The sequence below is a fragment of the Equus przewalskii genome, chromosome 3, assembly GCF_037783145.1.
Source record: "Equus przewalskii isolate Varuska chromosome 3, EquPr2, whole genome shotgun sequence".
In the NCBI taxonomy this organism is placed as follows: Eukaryota; Metazoa; Chordata; class Mammalia; order Perissodactyla; family Equidae; genus Equus; species Equus przewalskii.
In genome coordinates this window covers 75,725,864-75,749,959 of record NC_091833.1, presented here as the reverse complement: position 1 = coordinate 75,749,959, position 24,096 = coordinate 75,725,864, and the positions used below count along the sequence as shown (strand labels likewise).

The 24,096-nt window shown below is 42.7% G+C and overlaps 1 protein-coding gene and 1 long non-coding RNA gene across 2 annotated transcripts in view; one reads left to right on the top strand and one right to left on the bottom strand.

Annotated features, from left to right (window-relative positions):
• LOC139082312 (uncharacterized) overlaps positions 1 to 22,575 on the top strand; it is a 34,012-nt gene extending 11,437 nt beyond the window's left edge. Inside the window, exons 2-3 of the long non-coding RNA XR_011538194.1 lie at positions 21,617 to 21,674; positions 22,240 to 22,575. This is a non-coding gene — a long non-coding RNA (uncharacterized lncRNA). The remainder of the gene's footprint in view (positions 1 to 21,616; positions 21,675 to 22,239) is intronic.
• Positions 1 to 23,857, bottom strand: part of IGFBP7 (insulin like growth factor binding protein 7) — a 67,806-nt gene extending 43,949 nt beyond the window's left edge. Inside the window, exon 1 of the mRNA XM_070612877.1 lies at positions 23,238 to 23,857. Coding sequence (XP_070468978.1) covers positions 23,238 to 23,712 — 475 coding nt within the window. The 5' untranslated portion in view covers positions 23,713 to 23,857. The remainder of the gene's footprint in view (positions 1 to 23,237) is intronic.
• Positions 23,858 to 24,096: the final 239 nt, after the last annotated feature.

Here is a 24,096-nt window from a genome sequence, read left to right as displayed (position 1 = left end):
TTGTAATTACTCCTTTAATCCATCTTGACTTTTTTACTAAAAAAATTTTTATCTTCCATTTGGAGTTCTAATCCATCTTGAATTTGTTTTGCATGTGTGAGGCAGGGTAAACTGTTTGACCCTGAACTCTGGCCACTACTGTGTACAACAAGCATTACATAAAATGCAAATTCTTTTTAGAATTTATTTTAAGGTGTTTTATACATTAAAATATAAATACATCTTACCATCCATTTTATGTGCTATTAAAATATCTAAAATTAATTAACCCAAAAATAAATAAAGATGATGACTTGCTTTCTGTGATTTCCTTGTTTGGTTTCCCTCCCCAGCTTTTTTTTTAATAGAAATTTTTTTTTCTATTTTTGAGGAAGATTAGCCCTGAGCTAACATCTGTCGCCAATCCTCCTTTTATTGTTGAGGAAGACTGGCCCTGAGCTAACATCCGTGCCCATCTTCCTGTACTTTATATGTGAGATGCCTACCACAGCATGGCTTGCCAAGCGGTGCCAGGTCTGCACCCAGGATCTGGGCCGGCGAACCCGGGGCCGCCAAAGCGGAACGTGCTCACTTAATCACTGCGCCACCGGGCTGGCCCTAGAAAGTTTTTTTATTTTTATGTAATTGGTGCTGAGTTGCTCCCTAGAATTACTTGACAAGAGATCCGATGCTTCCAGAGACTGATTCTACTTAGACAATAAAATTAGGTCACAGGCTTAAATGACGATGATTGTCTTCATACTTATTATAGTTTAAGAACCTTAAAGACCCAAAATCATAATTTATTCATTCTACATCCCACCACAATTCAAAGATTACTTTGATATATTCAGTAGTCAATAAAACTTATTTAAATTAATACTATGATAATAGAGCATGTATCCAATTTATCCAAGAGAATTGAGGAGATTTTGAAAAGAGGCTCAAACACAACTATATATGTCACCCTTGAAGGCTTATTTTGTATGTGTGGTAACATGTCTACCAATTGCAATTAATGGGAGAATTCCCATAGACTTAGTGTGATGACAATATTTGAAGACTGGAAGCCACAACATAACTGGGCGCGATAGCAAATTAAGAGAGCAAATTGTTGCAAATACTGCTGTTTATATACTCAACAGGCAGGCCCCTTCTTCCTTGATGGCAAACCAGACTTTTGTTTGGGTCTTCAGTCTCTCATGTGCAAAGAGAAGGTTAATTTTGATAATTATGGGGTGATTTATGACTGAAGGCATCTGCCAGTCATGGGTGTCTCATTCTCCTTGAGAGTGACTAGTTCAGACATGGGTACGTGACCCAATTCTGGCTGACGAGACCTGAAAATAAATCTACTAGAGCATTTCTTAGAAAAGTCTTCTCTGGTAACAATGTGGAATGCACAAGAAGATAGGACTCTCTTCTTTTTCTCTGGTTATTGTTGAGCTGTTTTGAAACCACAAGGAGTTAAATCCCATCCCCACTTTTATCTGGCCTTTCCTTCATCTCTATTGTCTCTTTCTTGCTCAATTTTGATTCCTAGAAGCTTCCCCTTGGTGAGGGACCCTGTCCTGGAAGGCAGCCCTGGTTGGTCAGTTTTGAGAGTTCCTGGGACTCTTCCAGCTCCTCAGACCTTTCCCTGGGTCCCTCACCCATTAATGGACTGGGCGCACCACAGTTTCCAGTGAGTCCCTGTTGGCCATGGTTGTGATAAATTTTCTATTATCAGGTCTGTCACCACTCATTACTTCCCTCTGCTTCCTTCCACAAAGCTGCTGATATCACAGCCTTGTGGGTGGCATAGGTGGTTTGTTTCAATCCACTTGTATTTGGGGATTTGAGGGGAGAGCTTGTTACCTTTTGTGTAGTAAATGTTGCCCACGGGGTTTGGGTTTTGCTATCTAGTGGCTTTGCTTTTATTTTTTAATATTTAAAAATAATGGTAAAATACACGTAACGTAAAATTTACCATCTTAACTATTTTTAAGTGTCCAGTTCAGTAGTGTTAAGTACATTCCCCTTGTCGTGCAACCCGTCTCCAGAACTCTTCATCTTGCAAAATGGAAATTCAATAACAACTCCTCATCCTTCTTTCTCCTAGCCCCTGGCAACCAGTCTTCTAGTGGGTCTATGGAGATCAACAAACTCTGCTGCTGCCACAGCCCCATGATTAAACTGTAGCTCCCGGAAACTGGAGTTGGTTCTATGCCCGCAGCACAGGATAGCACCTGACATACAGAAAATTCTCACGTATTTAGCTGATGAATGAGTCATTCTTAATTCCTGTATCTTTTGGCAGGGTAAGAGGATGCTTTCTTGTACTCATTAAAGTGATTGATGGTTAACATAAAAGTTGCCATCACTACCTGGACTAACACCTTTCCAGGTCAACATGCAACATGAGCGTCTAGATGGGAGAACACTGCCAACTCCTGATTACCCAACTAATGAAGGGCAGGAGAGGAACAGACTATCTCAAATCGATGCTGATTTTAAAGTACTTTATATTTTGCCACGTACGAATTTGTTGTGGCAGATTTCTCTACTCATTATGCTTGGTTCAGGCTAACATTGTAACATAAGTAGTCTCTGGGTACTACTTGCTTGTGATCTGAAGGGAAGGGGTGGGCCAGGCGTGTATGGGGTGGCCTATTTAAAAAGCAAACACTTGACACAGATGTACACAAGGTAGTTAACTAATTGGACATATTTGAGAGTTGTTGCTATAATAATTGGTGAAATCAAAGGGAATAAAATCTTGCATTCATTTAGGGCTTTACAGTTACAAAGGGCTTTCAAACCCATCACCCTCATTTATTTCCCATAACCCTAACCCTTTAATACAGGCCCTGCCAGCTCCATTGTACAGGTGAGGACACGGAATCGCCCGAGAGATTAAGTAAATTACTCACAATCACACATTTAATCAATGTATAGTCAGGATTCTGACTCTCTTCTTCTAAATTTAGTCTCTTTTACAACACTATCATTAAACTTGAAGAGTGTGGTAATATAAATGCTGACATCCCACATTGGAAGACAGGGTATAAATTATAAATATATAAAAACAAAGAGGCGTGGACTAATTTGGGCAAGAATAGCCCCCGTTTTCTCCATACAATCCCCTAAAGCACTCCGACCATGCATTTTCTGTCCCTGCTCTCAATCACATTTCTAGATATCCTTGCAGAAAGAGACAGGAAAAGAGGGAAGAACAAAGGTAAATGTACCATAGTATGACATTTTGGGGCTGTTCCAGAAGCATGAGCACTACTACTAATGAGGGCAAAGAGCAGACCGTTGAACCCCGACAGTGTGCCAGGCACCGCGCTTAAGCCTCATCTACGGTTAGTACTATCGCCAACCCTGCAGAGTAGGTAGCATCACTCCCACTTTACGTGTGACAAAACCGAGCTTCAGAGAACTTATGTAACTTGCCCAAGACCAACTTGCCCTGGGGGAGTGGGGATTTGAATCCCATGTGCTCCTAAGCATTAATTTCTGTAATACGTATGATTTAAATAAGCACAAGAACATTACGACGATCAGAAATTCACCATACTCAGCCATGAGGATGAACTGAAGTTCACCTTTATACAATTTATGAAAATCAAAGTATGCTTGTTTCCTAAGCATTTTTACAGCACTTATCCACAAACGATACAAAAAGTTTTCTTGTTATTTCAGTTAACTTCAAATGATGTCTTTCCACATACTAAAGCAAATCAGGCAGGAAGCCTCAAATCTGTTAGCTGTCATTTCTGTTAAGGAAGCTGTTAAGAAGTGAAATGTCATTTCTTTCAAAATGGTCTCTGTGAAGATCTTTGGTACCTTTAGATAAGACTTCTTCCCACTGAATTTTGGGAATGACATATTTTGCTACAAAGCTTGTCTTATTTTTTTCCCAGCCATGATCTATTTTATTATCTGGTTTTCAAAAGTAATTGATTACTATTCAGTGAAGTGTGATGGGGTCTGTGGACTCTAAAACACTAAACTTCCAGTCATCCTTTAAATTTGCCTTCAGCAACTGTTTCTGAAACGTAAAAATAAAAAGAGAAACTGCCGCCCAGCTATGGCAGACGTTGTAGGTAACCTGACTCTGCCCTAATTGCTACCCTCCTTCTGTCTTTCTTGATGCTAGGGGTAGCCAGGTGACTCATTTCTGGCCAATGAGATTAGGCAGAAATGTGCTGAGAAGAGAGCTTCTAGGAAACTTGCTTACCTAATAAAATGGGACATATGACCACCCTGAATTAAGACTCAGTGATGGGAGGTGCAGCAACCTTCTTGCGACCATTAAGCATGAAGACAAAAGCCAACTTGCAAAGGATGACAGAATAGAAAGACAGAAAGAACCTGGGTCCTCCATGGCATTGTTGAGCAGTTAAACCCATACCAAGACCTGGACTCCTTGTTCTGCTAGCAAATAAACTAAAATATAATGCAAACTACATACAAACTAAATTACATGACTGATTCAGAAAATTTCTGAGAAACGTTCCTTCACCTCTTTGCCTAAGAGTTTCTTGAGTCTGAGATAAATGTCCTGCTTCCATGAGAAACCTACTATTTCCTGCTTTTTTTGGCAGTGTCCACAGTTAGGCGTTCTTGTTCTTATGATATACCCTGTTGGTTTTAAGGGCTTCTCAGCGGGTCACTTTCTCATTCCATAGAGATGAAACACACGCACACGCAAAGGAGTAGGCTCGCGCACACGAAACGACAACGAAATCCCCCCGGACTCAATTTTGCTCATACTGATTAAAAATTTAATTTGTTCTTCACAAAGTTCTTTTTATGCTCTTCAGTGATATAGGTTTTATTTTTAGAAAACGTGTGAAAGCAGCAATTTATCTGATTATCTTTTCTGACTTATTTTGCATTTTCCTCAGAAAATTGAATAACACTTTGGTTATTTTATTGAGTAATGCTAACAGATCCAGGCAGTGTGCGCTCTGGAAGCTGGACCACCTCTAATTAACCACGTTAATCATGGGCATTTGAGGAATAATTTAATCATGCTATACTAGACAACTACCACTGCTAAAACCTGGGATTTAAGATATTTTCATTTATTAAAACAACAGTCTTAGATTCTCTGGATATTTTTCTGCAAAAACACATACATGGTTTAACAAAACAAGCACAAGAATATGCATTTCCACACAACAGTACTAATCAAAGTAATTGGAGATTGTGGAAATGTAGCATATTAACAATACATGAAATTCAATGAAGGAGACACATGTTTAGGAATGGAAACGGAAATCCACAGATTAAGAACTATAATGAACATCTCTTACGTTTAACAGGCTCCAAGACTCAATTTTTGGCTTCCTGTGACTTTAAATATGGGCACATGTACGTGTGTGCCCTGTACACGCCAGTGCAACCCAAATCCTTGTTCCAGCTTCACTCGATACCCATTAATTAGGTCTCTGCTTAGGCACTCAAACACAGCGAATCTTGGTCCCTAATTCATAATGTGGGGATAATATTTATACCACACGGTTCCTGTGAGGATTAAAAAGGTGACATACACCTGCACGTACGTGACAATTCTTACAAACTGTGCTGTGCTACATTGATTTAAGGTACTGTTAGTATTCCTATCTCCTGGTCAAGTATGGGAAAAATTCTGCCAGAACAATCACATGTAGCTTCTAGATTTTATAAATATATTCTCAGCACTGCTTAGTTACTATATAAGCAAGAATAACTGCCTGACAAAGGATTATTGTTGCTGAATGTGCTGGAGATTAAAGGACTTGAGAAAAACAGAAACAAGGCTTTGCCAATCTCTTTAAGGACCCAAGGAGAGCTCCAAGGACACGTGCAGTAAAATGTTGTAAGTATATTCTTTTCCAGTTTTAATAAGCGGTGCAGGCCACAGGCTCTCCCTGAGAGGTAGAGAGTTAACAGCACATCTCACAAACTGAGATGAAACAATTGGTCACACCATGGTTTCATATTAAGCACAGAACTTGTATTTAAAGAGATGCTGAGAATCAACTGTGTGTGTATTTCACTGTAGTCAAACAGAGTTGCAAGGGATGTTTTTTCCTTCTGTGAAAAAATACTGAAGACAAAACCTCTAAATTTCACTGAGTTTTTACTGTTTACATCTCGTGCAGATGGCTGCCATCACAGCAGACATTTTCAGGCTACTCCAGCAGGGATGCACATGCTTTCTATGAACCTCAATTTAATGATGTACAAAGGCAGATTCTTTCCATGTCCCTATTATTTGATTGGCGAAATTGGACTTTAACAGCAGAAAAGCATTATAGCAAACATATAATAGCCTTTCTGCTCTTGCTGGAAGAGTTCTAGCTGATCTGAACTAGAAACTCCCAAAGCCTGGCAGTCTTGGATGCTAACTAGATAACTGGCAGGGCTCTTGGTTTTTCGGCCAGTCTTGCAAATTTCATACATAGAACTGGGGTGAAGTTACTCCTCTCAATGGTCTCTATGCCATTGGAAAGGGACAGTCACAAGCATAATCCAAGTCTGAAGGTAATTAAAAAGTAATTTCAACTGCATATTGGAATGCTTTGTTTTTGGCCTTTTGTTTTTTGGAGAAAATGTGTCTATTTAGAAGAGGCTAATTTTTAAATTGGAATCATCAATGTCAATATGTACCAAAATTTTTTAAATCTTCCTACCTTTGAATTAGTAATTCCAACTTTGGATCTATTCTAAAGAAATAATGCAGAAGAAAGAAGATCTTCATGTCCAAAGACATGAATTTTTTTTTTTTTTTTTAAAGATTTTATTTTTTCCTTTTTCTCCCCAAAGCCCCCCGGTACATAGTTGTGTATTCTTCGTTGTGGGTTCTTCTAGTTGTGGCATGTGGGACGCTGCCTCAGCGTGGTCTGATGAGCAGTGCCATGTCCGCGCCCAGGATTCGAACTAACGAAACACTGGGCCGCCTGCAGCGGAGCGCGCAAACTTAACCACTCGGCCACGGGGCCAGCCCCAAAAGACATGAATTTAAAAGTTACTTACGACAGAGGAAAACTGGAGTAAATTATGGTTCATTCAAATGATTATGCAGCATTATAAATGATATTTATAAAATATTTTAAACACATGGAAAATAGTTATAAATGCAAAACAAGATGTAAAAAATATGTGGATAGCACTATCAAAATACTTACACAATATATGCTTAGAAAAACACTAGGATGAAATACAATAAAATATGGAACGGGTACAATAAAATTATTAGTAATCACTAATATTCTGATTATATGTATACATATACTATGCATACACATTATGTACATATGTACATGTACAGATATTATATAAAGACATGTATTATGTATATGTATAGGTATTTTATATATATATATATATATATATATATAAAATAATGAGAATGGACTGTCTTTGTTCCCTCCTCCGTCCCTGTTTAACCGAAGGGAAAAGTAGCCTGGAAGCAACCTTTACTAAAGGTCAATTGTGGGTCAAACACTGTGCTAATAAGCGTTTAAAACACATATTAATGTATTTATATATTATGTACATATAATATATGTATAAGTAAATACATATTGATTTCAATGAATTCTACAAATTTCCATAACATTTATGTTTTTCTTCAATAACAAAAAAGATCTTTATTGAAAATGAAATTAAATTAGCTCACATTCCCAGAACACACAGAAAATACACGGCAGCTGAAATTAAATTTAATTAACAAGATACACAAGTCCAGAATTTAAAATCCATTGTGGTTTGTCCAAAAAGCTAAACATCTGACAATGCATGTAAATGCCAAAAGGTATCCACAGCGTCTTGACAGGTCATTGCACCTATTTCAAATTCTGCTTTTACAAATTTGCCAGGGAACTAGGGAGAGCAAAGTGCATTTACTGCATTTTTTTTTCCTTAGTGTTTACCAAGGTATTTAAACACAATCTTTAAGATTCTTTGGATCAATATTCTATCCTTACCTCAATTCTGAGCAAACAAAAATAAAATTCGCTCATGTCCATTCCAGAATGTCACTTTGGGCAAAGAAATAACTCATTCATTTATATATGACACATCTAGCCATGGTTACATTACGTATAAGCTCATACAGTCTGTATTTAAATTATAATGTGTTCCCAGGCCACAAATGTGAATATTCCTTTGCTCATTTTTTCCTTCCAGTAGAAATTGCACAGAAAATATATGCTTCCAAGGGTTAAAAATGGAGTTGAGGAGCATACGGATGCGTGTGCATCTTTGCTCCTGTGCATTTTTATTGACTTGACTTACACAAGGGCTCTTTTACTGCAGTCTAACTGCCTGCTCTGCCTTCCCACACTTCACAAACCACCAGATGGACCACAGGTTTGTAGGCTCCTTAGAGAAGGAACATTATGTTTCTCCTCACTGCAAATTTCCTTATTATGGCACTCAGCACAGCACTTACGAGAAGCAGGCACTCAACGTGAGTGACAGGGAATCATTATAATTTTCCACTTCTAATGACAGTGAGGATCCAGGTAACCTTTGTTTCCCGAGCTAAGTGATGGTGAATTCAGATGAGCCAGGACAGAGCCAAATTGCTGAGCATAAACCTGGAGAGAGATGAGAGGCCTGGTTGCAGGCCTGTTGAAGGACAGTGCCTGCCAGGCTGGCTCTTTGTGGGGGAAGGGCAACCCAGGAGACGCTAGGTGGTAGGAAGGCTGGAGAGAGAAGTGAAAGGGACCTTGCTGCTGCCCCCATGAAAACTTAGTAGAATCTACACTTTCCACTAATGCCAGCGGAATGGGAGTCCTGCTTGCAGGTGGGTGCAGGAAAAAACCAGAGGCTCGTCACAGGCATGGTCGACACAGGGATAGCACATGTGTTTGTTAAACTGGATCAAGAATCCCACAATTACCTGCTAAGCACCCGATCTGTGCCCAGAATTATGTTACATGCTTCGGGGCATGCAAAGGGATCATAACCCACACATGCGCTCGGCCCTGAGAAACCCTGGTCATTCCCTAATGCTTGTCACTGATCTGAACATTTCCAACACAGCCGATCACCATTATTTGTAATTGCAAATTCACTTACTTGCTAAAATTTATTTGTAACCCCCCAAATCAAATCATTCTTGGACAAGCACAGAGTGGCAAAAAATCGGAGGTCCCAGCTGAGGCTGGACAAGGCGACATTGCCTTCTTGTTTCAGCTCTCACACTGTAAACAAGCGTCCCTTTCACAGTCTATTTAGTGCCACTTTTTTTGCATTTTTGTGCTTTCTGTTGGCGATCTAGCTATTTAAAATGGGCCCCCAGTGTAGTGCTGAAGTACTATCCAGCGTGTCTTACAGAGAAAATATGCGTTAGATAAGCTTCATTCAGCCATGAGTTATAGGCCGCTGGCTGTGAGTTCAATGTGAACAAATCAACAATATATATTAAATGAAGTGTCTTTAAACGGAAACACACACGAAACAAGGTTATGTACTGACTTGTTAACGAAAGTGTGATTAGAGGCTCACAGGAACCTAAGTGTATTGTCTCTAGGAGCAATGGTTCAGAATTCACTAATTCAGTGTTTGCAGAACTTTACAGAGCATAAGGACCATGAAGAATGAGAATGGACCATATTTGTGCCTTTCTCTGTTGCTGTTTAACTGAAGGGAAAGGTAGACTAGACGTGACCTCTATTAAATGTCAATTGTGGACCAAACACTGGACTAAGCATTTAAAATACATTAACTCCAACAGAGATTGGATTGGTGGTTACCACAGGGGAAGGGGGAGGGTGAAAGGGGTGATTAGGCACATTTGCGTGATGACGGATTATAATTAATTTTTGGGTGGTGAACGTGATGTAATCTACACAGAATTCGAAATATATTACAATGTATACCTGAAAGTTGTATAATGTTATAATCCAATGTTACTGCAATAAAAAATAAAATAAATAAATAAAAAATAAAATACATTAACTCACATAACTCTCACAACCAACTTATGAGGTAGGTAGTATCTTCATTTTACAGATGAGAGAAATCATGCTCAGAGAGGTTAAGTGAATTTCCCAAGGTCAGACAGCTAGTGGTAGAATACCATTCCCACTGCCTGGGAAATGATTAGCGAGAGATGATAAAATTGAACTGAACATTTGTTCTCAGTCTCAGAGACTTTGTGATAACAGGAAGTAAGTATAAAGGGCAATTTGAGAAGATGCCAATGAGGAAGGCCTCAGTTAAGTGAGAAGAGATTCCAGGGGGGTAGACACAGAGGTGGGCTTCCACCAGTGTGAAGGTTCCCCTTTCCAACAGGGGAATTATAATCTACTCTGAATTATTATAATCTACTCTTAATTATTCATTCATTTACTCACCCAAGTATATACTACATCCCAAGGACTGTTCAGACACTAGGGATTCAACAGTGAACAAAACAGATAATAAGCTCTGGGCTCATGGAACTTATGGTCTAGTGATGTGATGGAAAGACAGGATAGTGCAGCTTTAGGTGAATAGTTTTTTTAAAGTACTGTGATACCCAAGTTTTTATTAATACCCACAATACAGACAGATATAGAAGTATTTCCATTGTCTGATTCAAATGACAGCATTGAAATAGCCAAGGAGATAGGAAGTAGCCAAACCACCAGATTGCCTGCTCTATACTGAGTGAGCCTGTTTTCCAGGGCTGCTTCTTCCAATGGTGTACCAGGTATTCTGAAAAATCCTTCTGCTGCAAAACACTAGATGCTGGATAAACTGAGAAAAAATTGGCCTATCACTATTATAATTATCCCAAGGAAATGCGGCACCCCCAAAGTCTCTTGAACTCTTTTCAGAACAATGGGTCTAATGAGCCTAAGCTGGACGTTAAACCATGTGGGAAGCTTTTAAAAGTCCTGCTGCCCAGGTCACAAGCAAACCAACTAAATCAGAATCTTGGAGTGAAACTCAGGCATCAGAATTTTGTAAAGCTCTCCAGATGATTCTGATGTCCAACCAAGGTCAAGAACCACTGCTTTAGAAGGTGATAGAGTACACAGGGCATGGAGAGGTAGTAGTCCCAATGCTCTGCCAATTTCACTCAAAATTGCTGATGCTAGTAAATCTGAAAAGTTAGCCAGCTTCTTAAATTTCTCCATATCCTCATTTCTTCTGCTCTTCCCCCTATGCTGGGAGGTGAATGTCATCACTTTTCAGCTAGATGCAAAGAACCAACCTAAGTGGGTACCATCCAGACCTTAAATAAGCCTGTTTACAGTTAAATGTTTTAATTTTTTAAATGAGTTCCTGCTAAGCTGTGGTGACATCTGAAAGCCAAAGAAGAGACACGTGAATTGCAGCAAAGGACTTTATTATTTCTACCACTAAATCTCTAAAAGTCAAGTATAAAACCCAATGTGTACCTAATAGATACTAATCGTATCTTTTTTCTGCCAATCTCTGTGATTTTGGTTCACATTCTCCTTCAGAGTCAATATCTCCAACTTTTTTTCTTTAAATGAACCAACAAAAAACAAACCATTTCCTAAGTATGCAAGGAAGAAATAGACCAATAATTACTGAATTTGAGTGTCCTCTGACTCCAAAATGTCCTCTATACCTAAAAGGTGCTGTTAGAAAATAACACGTGTGACACTGAGCGAGAAGATGGAAATATTCCAAGCTATAAAGCAAAGCAAAGCATATCCTCTGGGCAGCATCCTAGGTGGCTCCCATTTGACTGTCTGCATTTGGACTGTGGGATCTTTCAGAGATGGAACAGGACTCCCTGTCCGGCATCCTTGAAGGGCAAGAAGAGCCAGATGGAAGTTTCCAGGGATTTGTTTATAAGAACATTATTTTGCCATTTTGTTTGCAGAGATCTAAACACAGATTTCAGATCTAACCTGGAGATACATGAGGCAGTTTTATGTCTAGATTGGTCAAAGTTAAGACACCAACATGTCACAGTCAAGGCACTTATAAAGAAAGCCATACCAGGTTCCATAACGCTAATAATAATAAAAATTGAATGGATCAGCATTTAATGAGACTTTCCACATGCTGGGTACCAATGCCTTGCATGTGTTATCTTACTTAACTTCCCAACAACCCTAAGTGGCAGATATGATTAATACACCCATATTGCAGGTAAGAAAACTATGATTAAAGCAGGTTAGGGTCACACAAGTAGTTAAGTGGCAAAGGGGGATTTGACCCAGGTGGTCTGACTCCAAAGTTCAGATCCTTAACCACTCTGCTGTATTTCCTCACATCTACCAGCAAAGCATTGGCTGCTGGGTGACCCAGCACAGTCACAAGAGTTGAAGACAACTGGTAGGGTCAGGCCTGGCATCAGCCCCGGAGATCTGACAAACCCACGGGCACCATGGGTTGTGGCTGTCTCCCCCACCCCCTGGACTGGACCTTAGAGGGATGATAGGTTTTGGGCTGTTGCATGGAGTCGACCAGGATCCCAAGACATCTGAAAAAACTTCATCCCAAAGGAGCATCAAGAGAAGAAGGGCCAGTCATGTCCCCTGGATGACGCGGACTGAGCTGGCTGCCTTTCAGAAGTGGCATGTCAGTTTTTGCTTATTCTCTTATGGGGGAATGCCAGAGGTGGCTCATGAGTCTGGGGATGGAGTTAGGGGGAGTGGATAGAGCAGAGCTGACCATTTATAAAGTCGCTGGCCAAACTCTGTAACTAAGAAAGGGTTGGGGAGTAAAGAAGGAAAATCACATTTCTTTGCACTTAGACAGGAAAAAGGTGCAGCGTGCAATGATGGGCCAGGCAGAGAGGGTGAAAAGAAAGAGGCCTCAGATGACAGTACATCAGGAGGTAGGAATAGGTGGTGGCTAGCTTTCTCACATCACAACTGGGTCCCAACAGGCTGCCCCTGCCCTGACAGTTATCATGTTGTGAACCAAAGGCTCTGTGGTGCCGAAAGAGCCAAGCTGGATCAGCTTCTCCCTCCTGCCCCGGAGCTCTGATCTGAGACGCACCTGAGCAGAGAGGGCCTCTGGCTCCGAAGCCCTGGCCTGTCAAAACTCGGGCAGCATCTTGATCTCTGCTCCAGCCTGCCCTCTCCAGCTGGGCTGAGCATCTCTAATAAGCAGCCTCGCCACAGGGATGCTCTCGCTTCGCCGTCTCTAACTCAGAGCGGCACTGCTGCTTAAGCATTTCATTCTCCATCACATGCTCTGTGGCCTCCTGAGGGGGGTCCTTTGGAAGCCAGGGTTGCAGTGTAATTGCTGCAGCTGCTATTGAAATTCACTTTTGGATTTCTGTTTCCTGAGCAGAAAGTTCTGAAAGCTCCCCCGGAGAAGGAGCAGGCTTTGCATCCTGCAGGCTCTGGCTACCCAGACAAATTCCTAAAGCCTCATTTCTGTGTGGTCTCCTTCAAAACCTTCCGAATGTTCCAGTGATCTATTCCTTGATAAATTTTTCTCCCTTGCTTGGGGTCAGGCCAGAAGAGAGCAGAACAGATGTTAAATCTAAAACTTTCCCATTTCAACCACTTGACCGCTGGCCCACTAATCTGCCATGATGTAAATGAAATGCCTATGTGCCTTTCTCACTCAGGGAAAGACAAGCCTCTGAAAAAGCTGGAGACGTCCCTTCTTCAAGGAAAACATGAAAGAACGGCGCGATGGGAGTCAGCTGCCATTTCTGCCTGTTAGACTATTAAACTGCTCTTTTTTTCCCCCTCTCAGAAAGTCAAAACAGATTATGCTTAATAGAGTTCTCAAACCCCTAAATAGATTTTCCTTCTTCTGCAAGTTGTCACCTGACTGACAAAAATATGCTTCAATGCCTAAAATGCAAATTCCCTCAAGAGAGGAACTCTATGAGGAAACACAGCTTAGACGTGGAGTAAATATTATTATCCCAGCTGGGAAAATGGATGGCAGAGCAGTGCTGGGGGCAGGGCTCAGCATGCACGGCTACAGCCTCAGGAGAAAGCGAACACTTGAGTGTGTTGATGGTATCTTAGTGATTTTTCTCCTTTTCTACCCTCCTTGGAGTTACCAGAAAGGCCTGGCACATGCTCCAACACCACACACAGCCAGTATGCCCCGAGAGGTGCTACTTGGGAAAATATTCATGCCAGCTGCCCTCAGCACACTGGACCTTCAGGAGCCTCTTGGTTGCAAACGAGTAGACTGGCTCTCAGATTTCTAATCTGGCCTTGGAAGGACTGACACTAGACTGGGCTCAGGGATCTGCTATGAAGAAAATCACGCCAACGCAAGGCCCCTCAGAGACCTTCATTCATTTAAGAAATGCCATCTCTCACTGCACACATTATGTCATTCATTGTAAGTCACACCACATTACCACAAAAAGCCAACTGAACTACGACACAAACTTTGTTATCTCATAGAATTTCTATTTTATGCTAATTGAAAGAGATCTTTTAGAGCTATTTAGACAGGAATTTATCATATATCCCCCATGTCAATTCATCAAAAAGAAAATAGAAGCCAAATAGATTGATTAAGGTAGTCCTAAAACTTTTTCACATCCAAGAGTTTGACTTTTGTGAATCACTCCTGTTTTAAACTGTTTTTGTTGAGATTAACAGAAGAGAAAGAAAGCACAGAGAGCCAATGCTGCTGGTCTACGTGCCACACCGTGAACAGCAAGGCTTTAGTAAGATACCCGGATTCACATACCAGAACTGCTATTTACTGGCTCTGTGATGCTGACCTTCAGTTCCCTTATTTGGAAACTGGGATAACTCCCTTTACCTTCCAAAGCTGTTGTGAGCAGCAGAGGAGGAAACATCCACAGAAGCCCTCAGTAGTGTGAAGTACCATAAAGTACCACACAAACCTCAGTTATCATTAACACACCCTTACAAGGCGTTATATTCAGTTCTTGCCCCGAAGAAGTTTACGGTCTAGTCAACAATTCTGTATATTTATTTGGTGCTGCACAGTTAAATAGTGCTTTTATATCTGTTCTATAATTTGACCTTCATAATAATCCTGTAAAGCAGGTAGACTAAATTGTACTTTCATTTTTTATATACATTATCCTGAAGTTTGGAGGGTGCTGCTTTTTTAGACTAGCAAACTCCACTTCAATACGTCAGCTTGTTCTTGGCCTTGTCAACACTCTTATTATAAGCAAGTAACTTCAGACCATATGAAAGAGGCTTTGTCAACACTGGGTTACTAGGTCTGTTTTACCTGGTCTGAACCTTTCTTACTTTCCAGACACAAAACTGCTCTGCAGCCCTGGCCTGCTTTGGGGCCCAGTTGATTTCCTGGACGACTACTCTCTGATAACCCACTGCTTGTAGGGGTATCGAGTAGGGTGGGGTTATTGCTAGCTTCAGCTGTTTCTAATTCTGCTCACTCTGCCTTCCTCTGTAGAATGGTAAAGTCAATTCAACAAAGTGGCTTCTTCAAAGGCACCAGATCATTCTGCCATTAATCCAACTTGGGATACAACAGAGTTCAACTATTTAACACATCAATTTTAAATCAAAAACATTTTCTTCCCACATTATGAACCCTGGCTTTCTTCTTCTGACCTCCCCACTTTCTCTTGGAGACTTTGTGGGGGTGGTGGGGTGCTCGTCTTGCCTGACCTGGAAAATTCACACAGAACAGGTCTGGGAAAGCTTTCTCTGGATACTTCCCGTCCCTCCCACCCCCCCACCCCATCTCATAAAGAGCAAAGAACTCACTGGGAAATCTTTAAAGACTTTTTAAAAAAATTTTTCCTTTTTCTCCCCAAAGCCCCCCAGTACATAGCTGTATATTTTTAGTTGTGGGTCCTTCTAGTTGTGGCATGTGGGATGCCACCTCAGCATGGCCTGATGAGTGGTGCCATGTCGGCGACCAGGATCCGAACCAGGGAAACCCTGGGCTGCGGAAGCAGAGCACGTGAAGTTAACCACGTGGCCACAGGGCTGGCTACCAGGTAATCTTTAAAATTGCCTAAAATAAGCAGACTCGTTCATTTATATATTCCTAAATTTCCTTCCATCTCAAAGCTTTCTAACAGTGCCACCCCTGAATCTAAATCACAAAAAACGTTACATTCACATGCCTTGGCTTAAAAGTTCTTTGACAATAGTTCAGGGTTCCTCTTTTAACAGTTGCTAAAAACAAGATGTTATTTGTCTTACAATTAAAAACACAGATGAGGTCAGCTCATTTGCGGGGTAGCCTGAGGTAAAGGAAGCTCCATAGTCTTATCCACTGTGGGGAGGAATTTAGAATGAGAGAAGGCTGGCTGGCCTTGGACTCTATCCAAGGGTGTTTTGTCGCTAAACTACCCCAAAGAGAGCCTTATAAGGCAGTTTCTTCTAGAAGGCAAGTCTCTGGTAAACCCCAAGGGCAGGCTCTGGGGACAGGATGCAAATCATATTTAAGGATGACAATAAATGCCGGCTCAGCTTAATCATTCCATCTCATAGCTCCAGAGTGTAAAAGATCTTAAAAGTTACAACATCCTCTCCCAGCGGCTTCCCCCCCTTGCTTAGGATAAAGCTCTCTCTCTGCTCTCCAACAGAGAATCTTCAAAACAGAATTCTCCTGACTCCCACATGAGCATGTAACAGTATTCAAGGTTTTACCGGCAAGTTCTTCCTGGTGTGTAATCTAAATGTGCCTTGTCGTTGTTTAATTCGAGGCTTTTTAATTCTGTCCCCTGAAGAACTGTAGAACAGAGGTCAGGCGCCTTTCACTTACTAATTCCCAAACTATGAAGAAACATTAACCTGTTCTTTGCATTACTTTCCTCCAAAAGAATCTTAAGTCCTGCAAGCCCCTTCTTCAAGGCTGCCTATTTTCTTTTCTAAAGCTTCTTCAGGTTTTAAAATCTGTCCTAAAACCCAGTGATACCCATTAAAACTGGGTAAAGTGATAAGAAAGAACCAGTGATTTACTTAACTTTCTATAAGTTTCTGTGGTCAAGAAGGGCAAAGGAGGCCAGAAAAATTTTAAAAGCATTTCTACTGGGCTGGAGTAAACTCTTCGGGACGGGAGTTTTTCTGTTTCTGATCTGAAAGTGGAGAGAGAGAGGAATGAAGATTAGAGGGGGGAGATCTTCCTGAAATTATAGCAAGTAGCTATAATTTGGGAGCAGGGCTGGCTAATGAGTGAGTGACATGAGGGCCCTTTCTGAGGAGTCATTTAATAAGAAAAAACACAGTACAGGCTTTTCACTCCTAAGTAACAAACAGCTTGCTGTGGCAGATTAGAAACTTGGACTTGACAATGCTTCTAAGATCTGAGAGAAAAACTAAAGGTCTCGTGAAGAAGAAGTCTAGGGATCTCTTGCCAGGATTACTGTAATAGCTTCCTAACGGGAGTCTCTGACTGCAGAGTTGCCACCTTCCAATCCATTCTCCTAAAGGCGGCCAACAGAGATTTTTTTTAAAGCACAGATTCAATGAATCATTCAATGGCTCCCACTGCTCTTGTGACAGCGTTTAAACTCCTTAACAGGCCACAAGGCCCTCCACCACTGGGCTCTGTTAAGTGTCCAGCTGTCATCTCTGCTCTCCCTCTCTATGACGTAGCCCCACAGAACCATGTGCTATTCCTTCTGCTCATAATGCTCTTCTCATCTTCCTTCTAACTCCATTCCAGCCTCCATGCCAGCTCTTCTCTAGTCAGCTACGTCTCATCCCTGTGACGTCTCAGTCATGACATCACTCTTCCAGGAAGTCATTCCTGGCTCTTTCTTCACAAATCTGGGTTAAGGATCCCCCTGCCCTGGGCTCCCTGAATGTCTTCATGGTATGACTGTGTTAGTTCAACAAAGTATCACACTGACTTGCATTCCCCCCGAGATAAACCAGACCATTAACAATTTCATGTAATGTTGGAACCCAGCTGGTTCAACTTCAAAGAAGTTCTACGATTCCGACACCAGTTACAGTGTGTGTTTTTTTCCTACACCACCACTAATTCTCCAACACTAGCTAGCTGTCCTATAATTCAACTCAATTCTGACACTATTTACCTAAAGAAAGTGTCAGATCCCACAGGTTAAGGGCTCAATCCTACAAGACTGCCTTCTCCCCTCACTTCACCTGCCAATCACAAGTCCAGGTTAGCACCTGTGCTTTTTTTTGAGACTGGCACCTGAGCTAACATCTGTTGCCAATCTTTTTTTTTCCCCCCTCCTTCTCCCCAAAGCCCCCCAGTACATAGTTGTATATTCTAGTGGTAGGTCCTTCTGGTTGTGCTATGTGGGACGCCGCCTCACCGTGGCCTGATGAGCAGTGCCATGTCTGTGCCCAGGACCCTTACCGAGAAACCCTGGGCCGCCGAAGCGGAGTGCGTGAACATTACCACTCGGCCACGGGGCTGGCCCCTCGCCTGTGCTTGTGATAGGCTATAGGTTGGAGGTTCCCAAGACCCCCTCCTTGGGTTCAATTAATTTGCTAACGCAGCTCACAAAACTCAAAGAAACATTTTACTTACTAGACTACCAGTTTATTATAAAAGAATATAACTCAGGAATGGCCAGATGGAAGAGATGCACAGGGCAAGGCATGGGGAAAGGGCACAGAGCTTTAGCATGCCACTCTCTCCAAATCTCCATGTGTTCACCAACCTGGAAGCTCTCCAAACTCAGTCCTTTGGGTTTTTACGGAGGCTTCATTACATAGGCATGATGGAAGAAATCATTGGCCATTGGTGATTGAACTGATTCTCCAGCCCCTCAATGGAGGTGGAAGAGTGGAACTTAAAGTTCAACCCTATAATCACACAGTTGGCTCCATCGACAATCAGCCCTCATTCTTAGGTGATCTAGGGGCTTTCCAAAAGTCGCCTCATCAATATAACAAAAGATCCCTTGATTGCTCTCAACACTTAGGAAATTCCAAGGGTTTTAGGACAGAGTGGCAGGAATGGGACTAAGATCAGATGGCTATTTCTTATTATAAATTACAATATCACAAGTTCACAAATTCATTGAAGGATAGGAATACAACAGATGCATTTAAATGACACGTTATCAACCAAAAAATGAGCTTAAAATGAGCTTCTCAAAGAACAAATGTTTAAAATCCATCAAATAAAATGAGTGTCTGAAAATCAAAGTCTTTTTTGAGGCTTTTTCCATTTACAGAACAGTTTTTGTTGCTCTGAATCTAATTCTAACCAGCATGGGGATGTAGAAAAGGTGGGGTTTGGTGGGGGGGGGAGTGACCACCTAATGTGACAGTTCAGGATGGCCGAGGACAGGAAGGTGAGTCACTGACAGAAGTATTCCCTGGCCTAGTTTCCAGGAAGGCAGAAGATGCAATGAGAAGAGGGAGAGGACAGGCTCCTAGGAGGGTCCATGGCCTGCATTTCCATATTGGAAGGGACTTTCTTAAGAGGATTCCTTTGTTTTATCAAGTAGCCACCACGTTTCTAAAGAATTACAAGATAGACGTCCTCTTTTAGGATGCTCCCAGTCTGTCAGGGAAGACAGACATTCAAAGGGCCCTTTGGAAGCAGCATAGAGGGGCTATACTAACTAGGAGAGCTTGTTCTCCCCTCAGAGCCTGCGGCATTGCCGCTCCGTTGGCTGAAATCCTCACACGGGTCCTTTGCAAGGCTCGGCCCTTCCTACTCAATCCTGCTCTTCCATCCGTAGTCTCTATCCTATTTCCCTGTTGAACATTCTTCGTAGCTCATACCATTATGCGAAAACATCTTTTACTTGTTTCTGTCTAAAGCTTACAGTAAACTCCAGCAGAGAGAGACCGTGTCTATCTTATTCAAGGGAGCTTATCCTGAGACTAGAAGAGGGCCTGGAAAATTCATATATTCATTCATTCACTCAACACATGTAATGAGCTAATAATCTTAAATCTTGGAACTGTCATGAATTTAGTGCCCTTAGATCTTACTGAAGTCCCTGAAGTCATGAGTAACTGGAAGAGGGGATTTGACAATTCACTTTAATAAAGTCACACAGTTGGAAGAGAACGTAGTGCATCTTTATTCAGATTCCTGGTGCAGACACTGATCTGTGCCCTTGGGATAGATCAGGAAGCAAAAATTCCCTTCCCTCATGGAGCTTACTTCCAAGTTGAATAATGACAACATTGAATCTTCACAACTCTATGAGACAGGTATGATCATAATCCTTATACTGTATGACAGGTGAGGAAACCCAGGCCCAGAGAGGTCAAGTAATTTGCTCAAGGCCAAGTAAGTGGCCAGGTTACATTCACACCCAGGGAGTCTGGCTGTACTACATGGTGTCTTTACCATTCTGCTAGAATGCTTCTTGCTTACATATATACAGTACATGTGCAATAAATATTTGTTGAAAAAATGGTTTGAAGCCTACACAGAGCTGAAGAAGAACAAGGACATCATTACGTGGAGGTGAGGAGGAGAGAGTCAAGGAGTTCACAGAGAAAGTGACCCAGGCTGATCCTTGAAGGCTAAGAGTTCAAAGGGTGGAAAGATAAGTGAGAGTGTGATTGCAAACAATAGCAAATAGTAAACAATTATTGTGACTGGAGTAAAAAGGGGTTTAGAGGGAAGAAGCCAAAATAATACAGTTATTATAAAGAATATATGCCCTGCTGAGTAGTTTGAACTTGGTCCTAAAGGTATTAACAAGGGAGACCCTTAGGAATAAATTCTGATTCCTCAAGTAAAAATTAATTCTGAGGGAGAAAAGGGGATGGTACCCAAAGGGACCCAGGTGGCTGAAATGGGATTGCCAAGGAGATCAGATTTAAAGGACCATGGATCAAAGCTGTAACCAAGAATCGAAATAAAGATGCACTACGTTCTCTTCCAACTGTGTGACTTTACTAGGCATCTCAGCTTCTCTGTATTAACTTTTTATTAAAGTGAATTGTCAAATCCCCTCTTCCAGTTACTCATGACTTCAGGGACTTCAGTAAGATCTAATGACACTAAATTCATGACAGTTCCAAGATTTAAGATTATTAGCTCATTACCTTTCAGATCGATTTTCGAGAAGATAGCTTTGCCTCCTATCACAGGGGTACAGAAAACAAGCAGACCAAGATATCCCCCCAGAAGGTGTGCAAGTGGTGATCTCAGAAAAGAAGGGAAAGGTTGGGAGCATCTCCAGGCCTCCAGGGAAAGGGCTCTGGGAGTGAGTTGGCAACTTGTATGGATACCTTCTTAATCAGCAAGACCAGATCTGTTTTGTGCATCCCTGGCTGTACAGCATCTAGTACAGGGCTAACTCACGCTAGATGCTCAATAAAGTATGTTAAATCAGACCAACAGAACAGAACACAGACTGAACCACACCATTGTGGAAGAGTCCTGGGCTAGCCCCTCCCTCTCAGTACTCGGAGAAGCATAACAAGTTTTTTCTGCTGGTGGAAATGGCTGGAGGAAGCTAGAAAATGCATTTCCTATTCTTTGCAAAGCCCCAGTACTAAATGGTACAGAAGTAAATGGCACTCTGGGGTTTGCTTCTACAATTGTCAAAACACATCCAGGGGTCAGGAGAAATATATTAGGAGCTCTGGTTTTAGCCCTATTTGTCTCTGCTGGGGAAAAGTACTCTGGTGGACCTCACATCCTTTTCTGCTCTCTCTGGCACTCTATAAATGGTCCCGGACACTAGACTCTATATCTCTAAATTTAGGTTGGGAAGAAAAGGCCAACTTATGTCAAGGCCTCCAGTTTTAGATGTTATTTCTCTTTATATTTTCCCAAACAGGAAGAAAAACCAGGTCCTTACCCTCATGGGGTTTACAGTCTGGAGAGATGCCGAGGAGGTGAGTGTACGTGGTAATGAGGTTATACACTAGTTCTATATGACTATCAGTCTCAATAGGTTCTTACCGCACTGTGTATTTAGAAATTTAAATAGCAGGAGAGAAAAGGGATAAAACTAGCTACGAGTTAAAATTGACAACAATATTTAATCACCAAGCTAAGCTTCTGCTCTGATAAGGCAAGTACCAGCAATCTGTGGGGAAAAGTTTCCCTTGAAATGTTTATAAGAAAAGTCTCAATATTTGGAATGAATTCTTAAACTATGCACTCTTCTCTTTTCACAATATGGCTGATAAATTAGATCCAGAGTAACAAATGACTGTTTCTGTTGGAAAAGTATGTGGATTATTTTGGGTGGTGATTTTCTAAGTTCAAGGTGATGATAATATAAATAGTTAACAGTAAGTTCCACAATTTAAGGCTTTCAATAGTGAACTCTGAAATTAGTGACATACGACCTATTAGTTTATGGACCTCTGAGAAAAGCTCTAAAAAAAGAATTATTTGGAAAGTCTGGAGAAAGTCTGCGCTGTGTTAAAGAAGCAACTGCTTCTGTCATTTCAGGAGAACTGCTTCCCTCCCTTTTTCTCCCTTGGCTGGGATCAGGAGACGGACTGCCAAGGTTGCATTTCTAACTCTCCCTTGAAACTACTGCCTATGGAAAATGTTATTTCAGACGTTAGACTTAAAAGCTCTGCTTCTTTTTTCTTTTGCAAGTCTCTTTATTTTACTTTCCCCTTTCATTTATGGCAAGCTTGGACTTGTCTGGAATAAAATACACGATCAAACATAACCTCAAAGGCTTTCCTGCTGAATCGTGCATCCTGGGGACAAATTACACAAAAAAGGAAGAAGAAAGAAAAACAACATGGTCGTCAGGCTCACAACATAAACTACATCAAAAAAATTCTTCAAAGAGTTTGCATTTTATTTTTCGCCCACAAATAATTAGCTAGTTAGAATACTGTTTGAGAATCTGTAATTTCCAGTAAATGAATTATTTTCCTTAATATTAAGGAACCGTGAAATCCAATTTTTAAAATTCTTACAACCTAGACAATTAAACGTGGGACAAACAGCTTCCCTCTGAACGTCCTTACTTTGTATTTCATCGTTAAACTCATTTCCCCCATGTCTGGATTTCACCTCTGTCTCTATACCCAAGCCAAGAAAGAATGACAAGAAAATGACATCTCTGGGTTCCCAAAAGAGTGGGTGCAGCTTTTATGAATTGAGTGTTCGCATAAGTTGGGTAAGCTTTTGGGACGTGGGATATCGGAAAATCTTTTCTATATATACACTCGCCCTGCAAGTCTTCACTTTCTTGGCGCACGCACCGAACTCTCAAAATAAAACCACCAAAAAAAAGAGAAGGGGAGGCGTCGTCCGTCCCTCTCGGCATCCCGGCGGCTGCCAAGTCCTCCCTCCCATCTGTCTCCTGGGATGTCCACAGGGGGAGTCGCGGGGACCGGCGTGGGCGCCCTGTCGGGTCGGACCCGCGAGGGGGCGCACGGCTCACGGGCCGAGCGGGGCGGGGGTGGAAGGAAAGCGCTCGTGCCCACCTTGCTCGCAGGTGCCCTTGCTGACCTGGGTGACGGCCTTCTCCCCGCGGCTCTCGGCCCGCAGGCTGGCGGCGCGCAGCTGGCACCCGCTGGGGTAGGTGATGCCGTCGCTGCCGCACACCGGGTAGCGGCTCTTGCACACGCACACGCCGCTCACCCCCGGGCCGCCGGCTGCTGCCCCGGCTTTACCCTTCCGCCTCTTGCGGCTCTTCACGCACTCCATGCCCGGCGCGCAGTGCCCCCTGCCGGCGCCGCCGCCCCCGCACGGCTCGCCCTCGCCGCGGGCGCACACCGGGCAGCAGCCGCACGCGTCGCGCGTCTCGCCCAGCGGGCAGCCCCGCGGGGGCAGCGGCGGGCAGGCTGCCGGCTCGCACGGGCCGCAGGCGTCCGAAGAGGAGGAAGAGGAGAGGGGCAGCAGCAGGAGCAGCAGCCCGGCGGCGCCGAGGAGCAGGGCGCGCAGCTGCGACCGCTCCATGGCGGGGCGGCGGCGGCGGGAGCGCGAGTGAGCTGGGGGCCGCCGGCCGGCGCCTTAAACGAGGCGCCCCGCCCGGCCGGGCCGCGGGAACCACACCCCGGGGCGGCGAGAGCGCGGCCGCCCCGCCCTCACCGCCCGGCCACCCGGCCGGTCCCGGGTGCTGCGCGCTCCTGCTGGCGGGCGCTCGGTGTGCCCGCGGGCTCCCGCCGCCTCGCGCTCAGCCCGGCCCTCCGGGCTCGGCCGCAGGGAGAGCGCGCCCTCACCCTCTCCTTCCTCTGCTTTCCCGGTCCAGACGTTCCTACGGCTTATCCAGAAGCACGACTTTGAGACCACTCCGTGTTTAATCCATTAAATCCTCCGTGGGCCTGGGAGACCTGAGTCCTG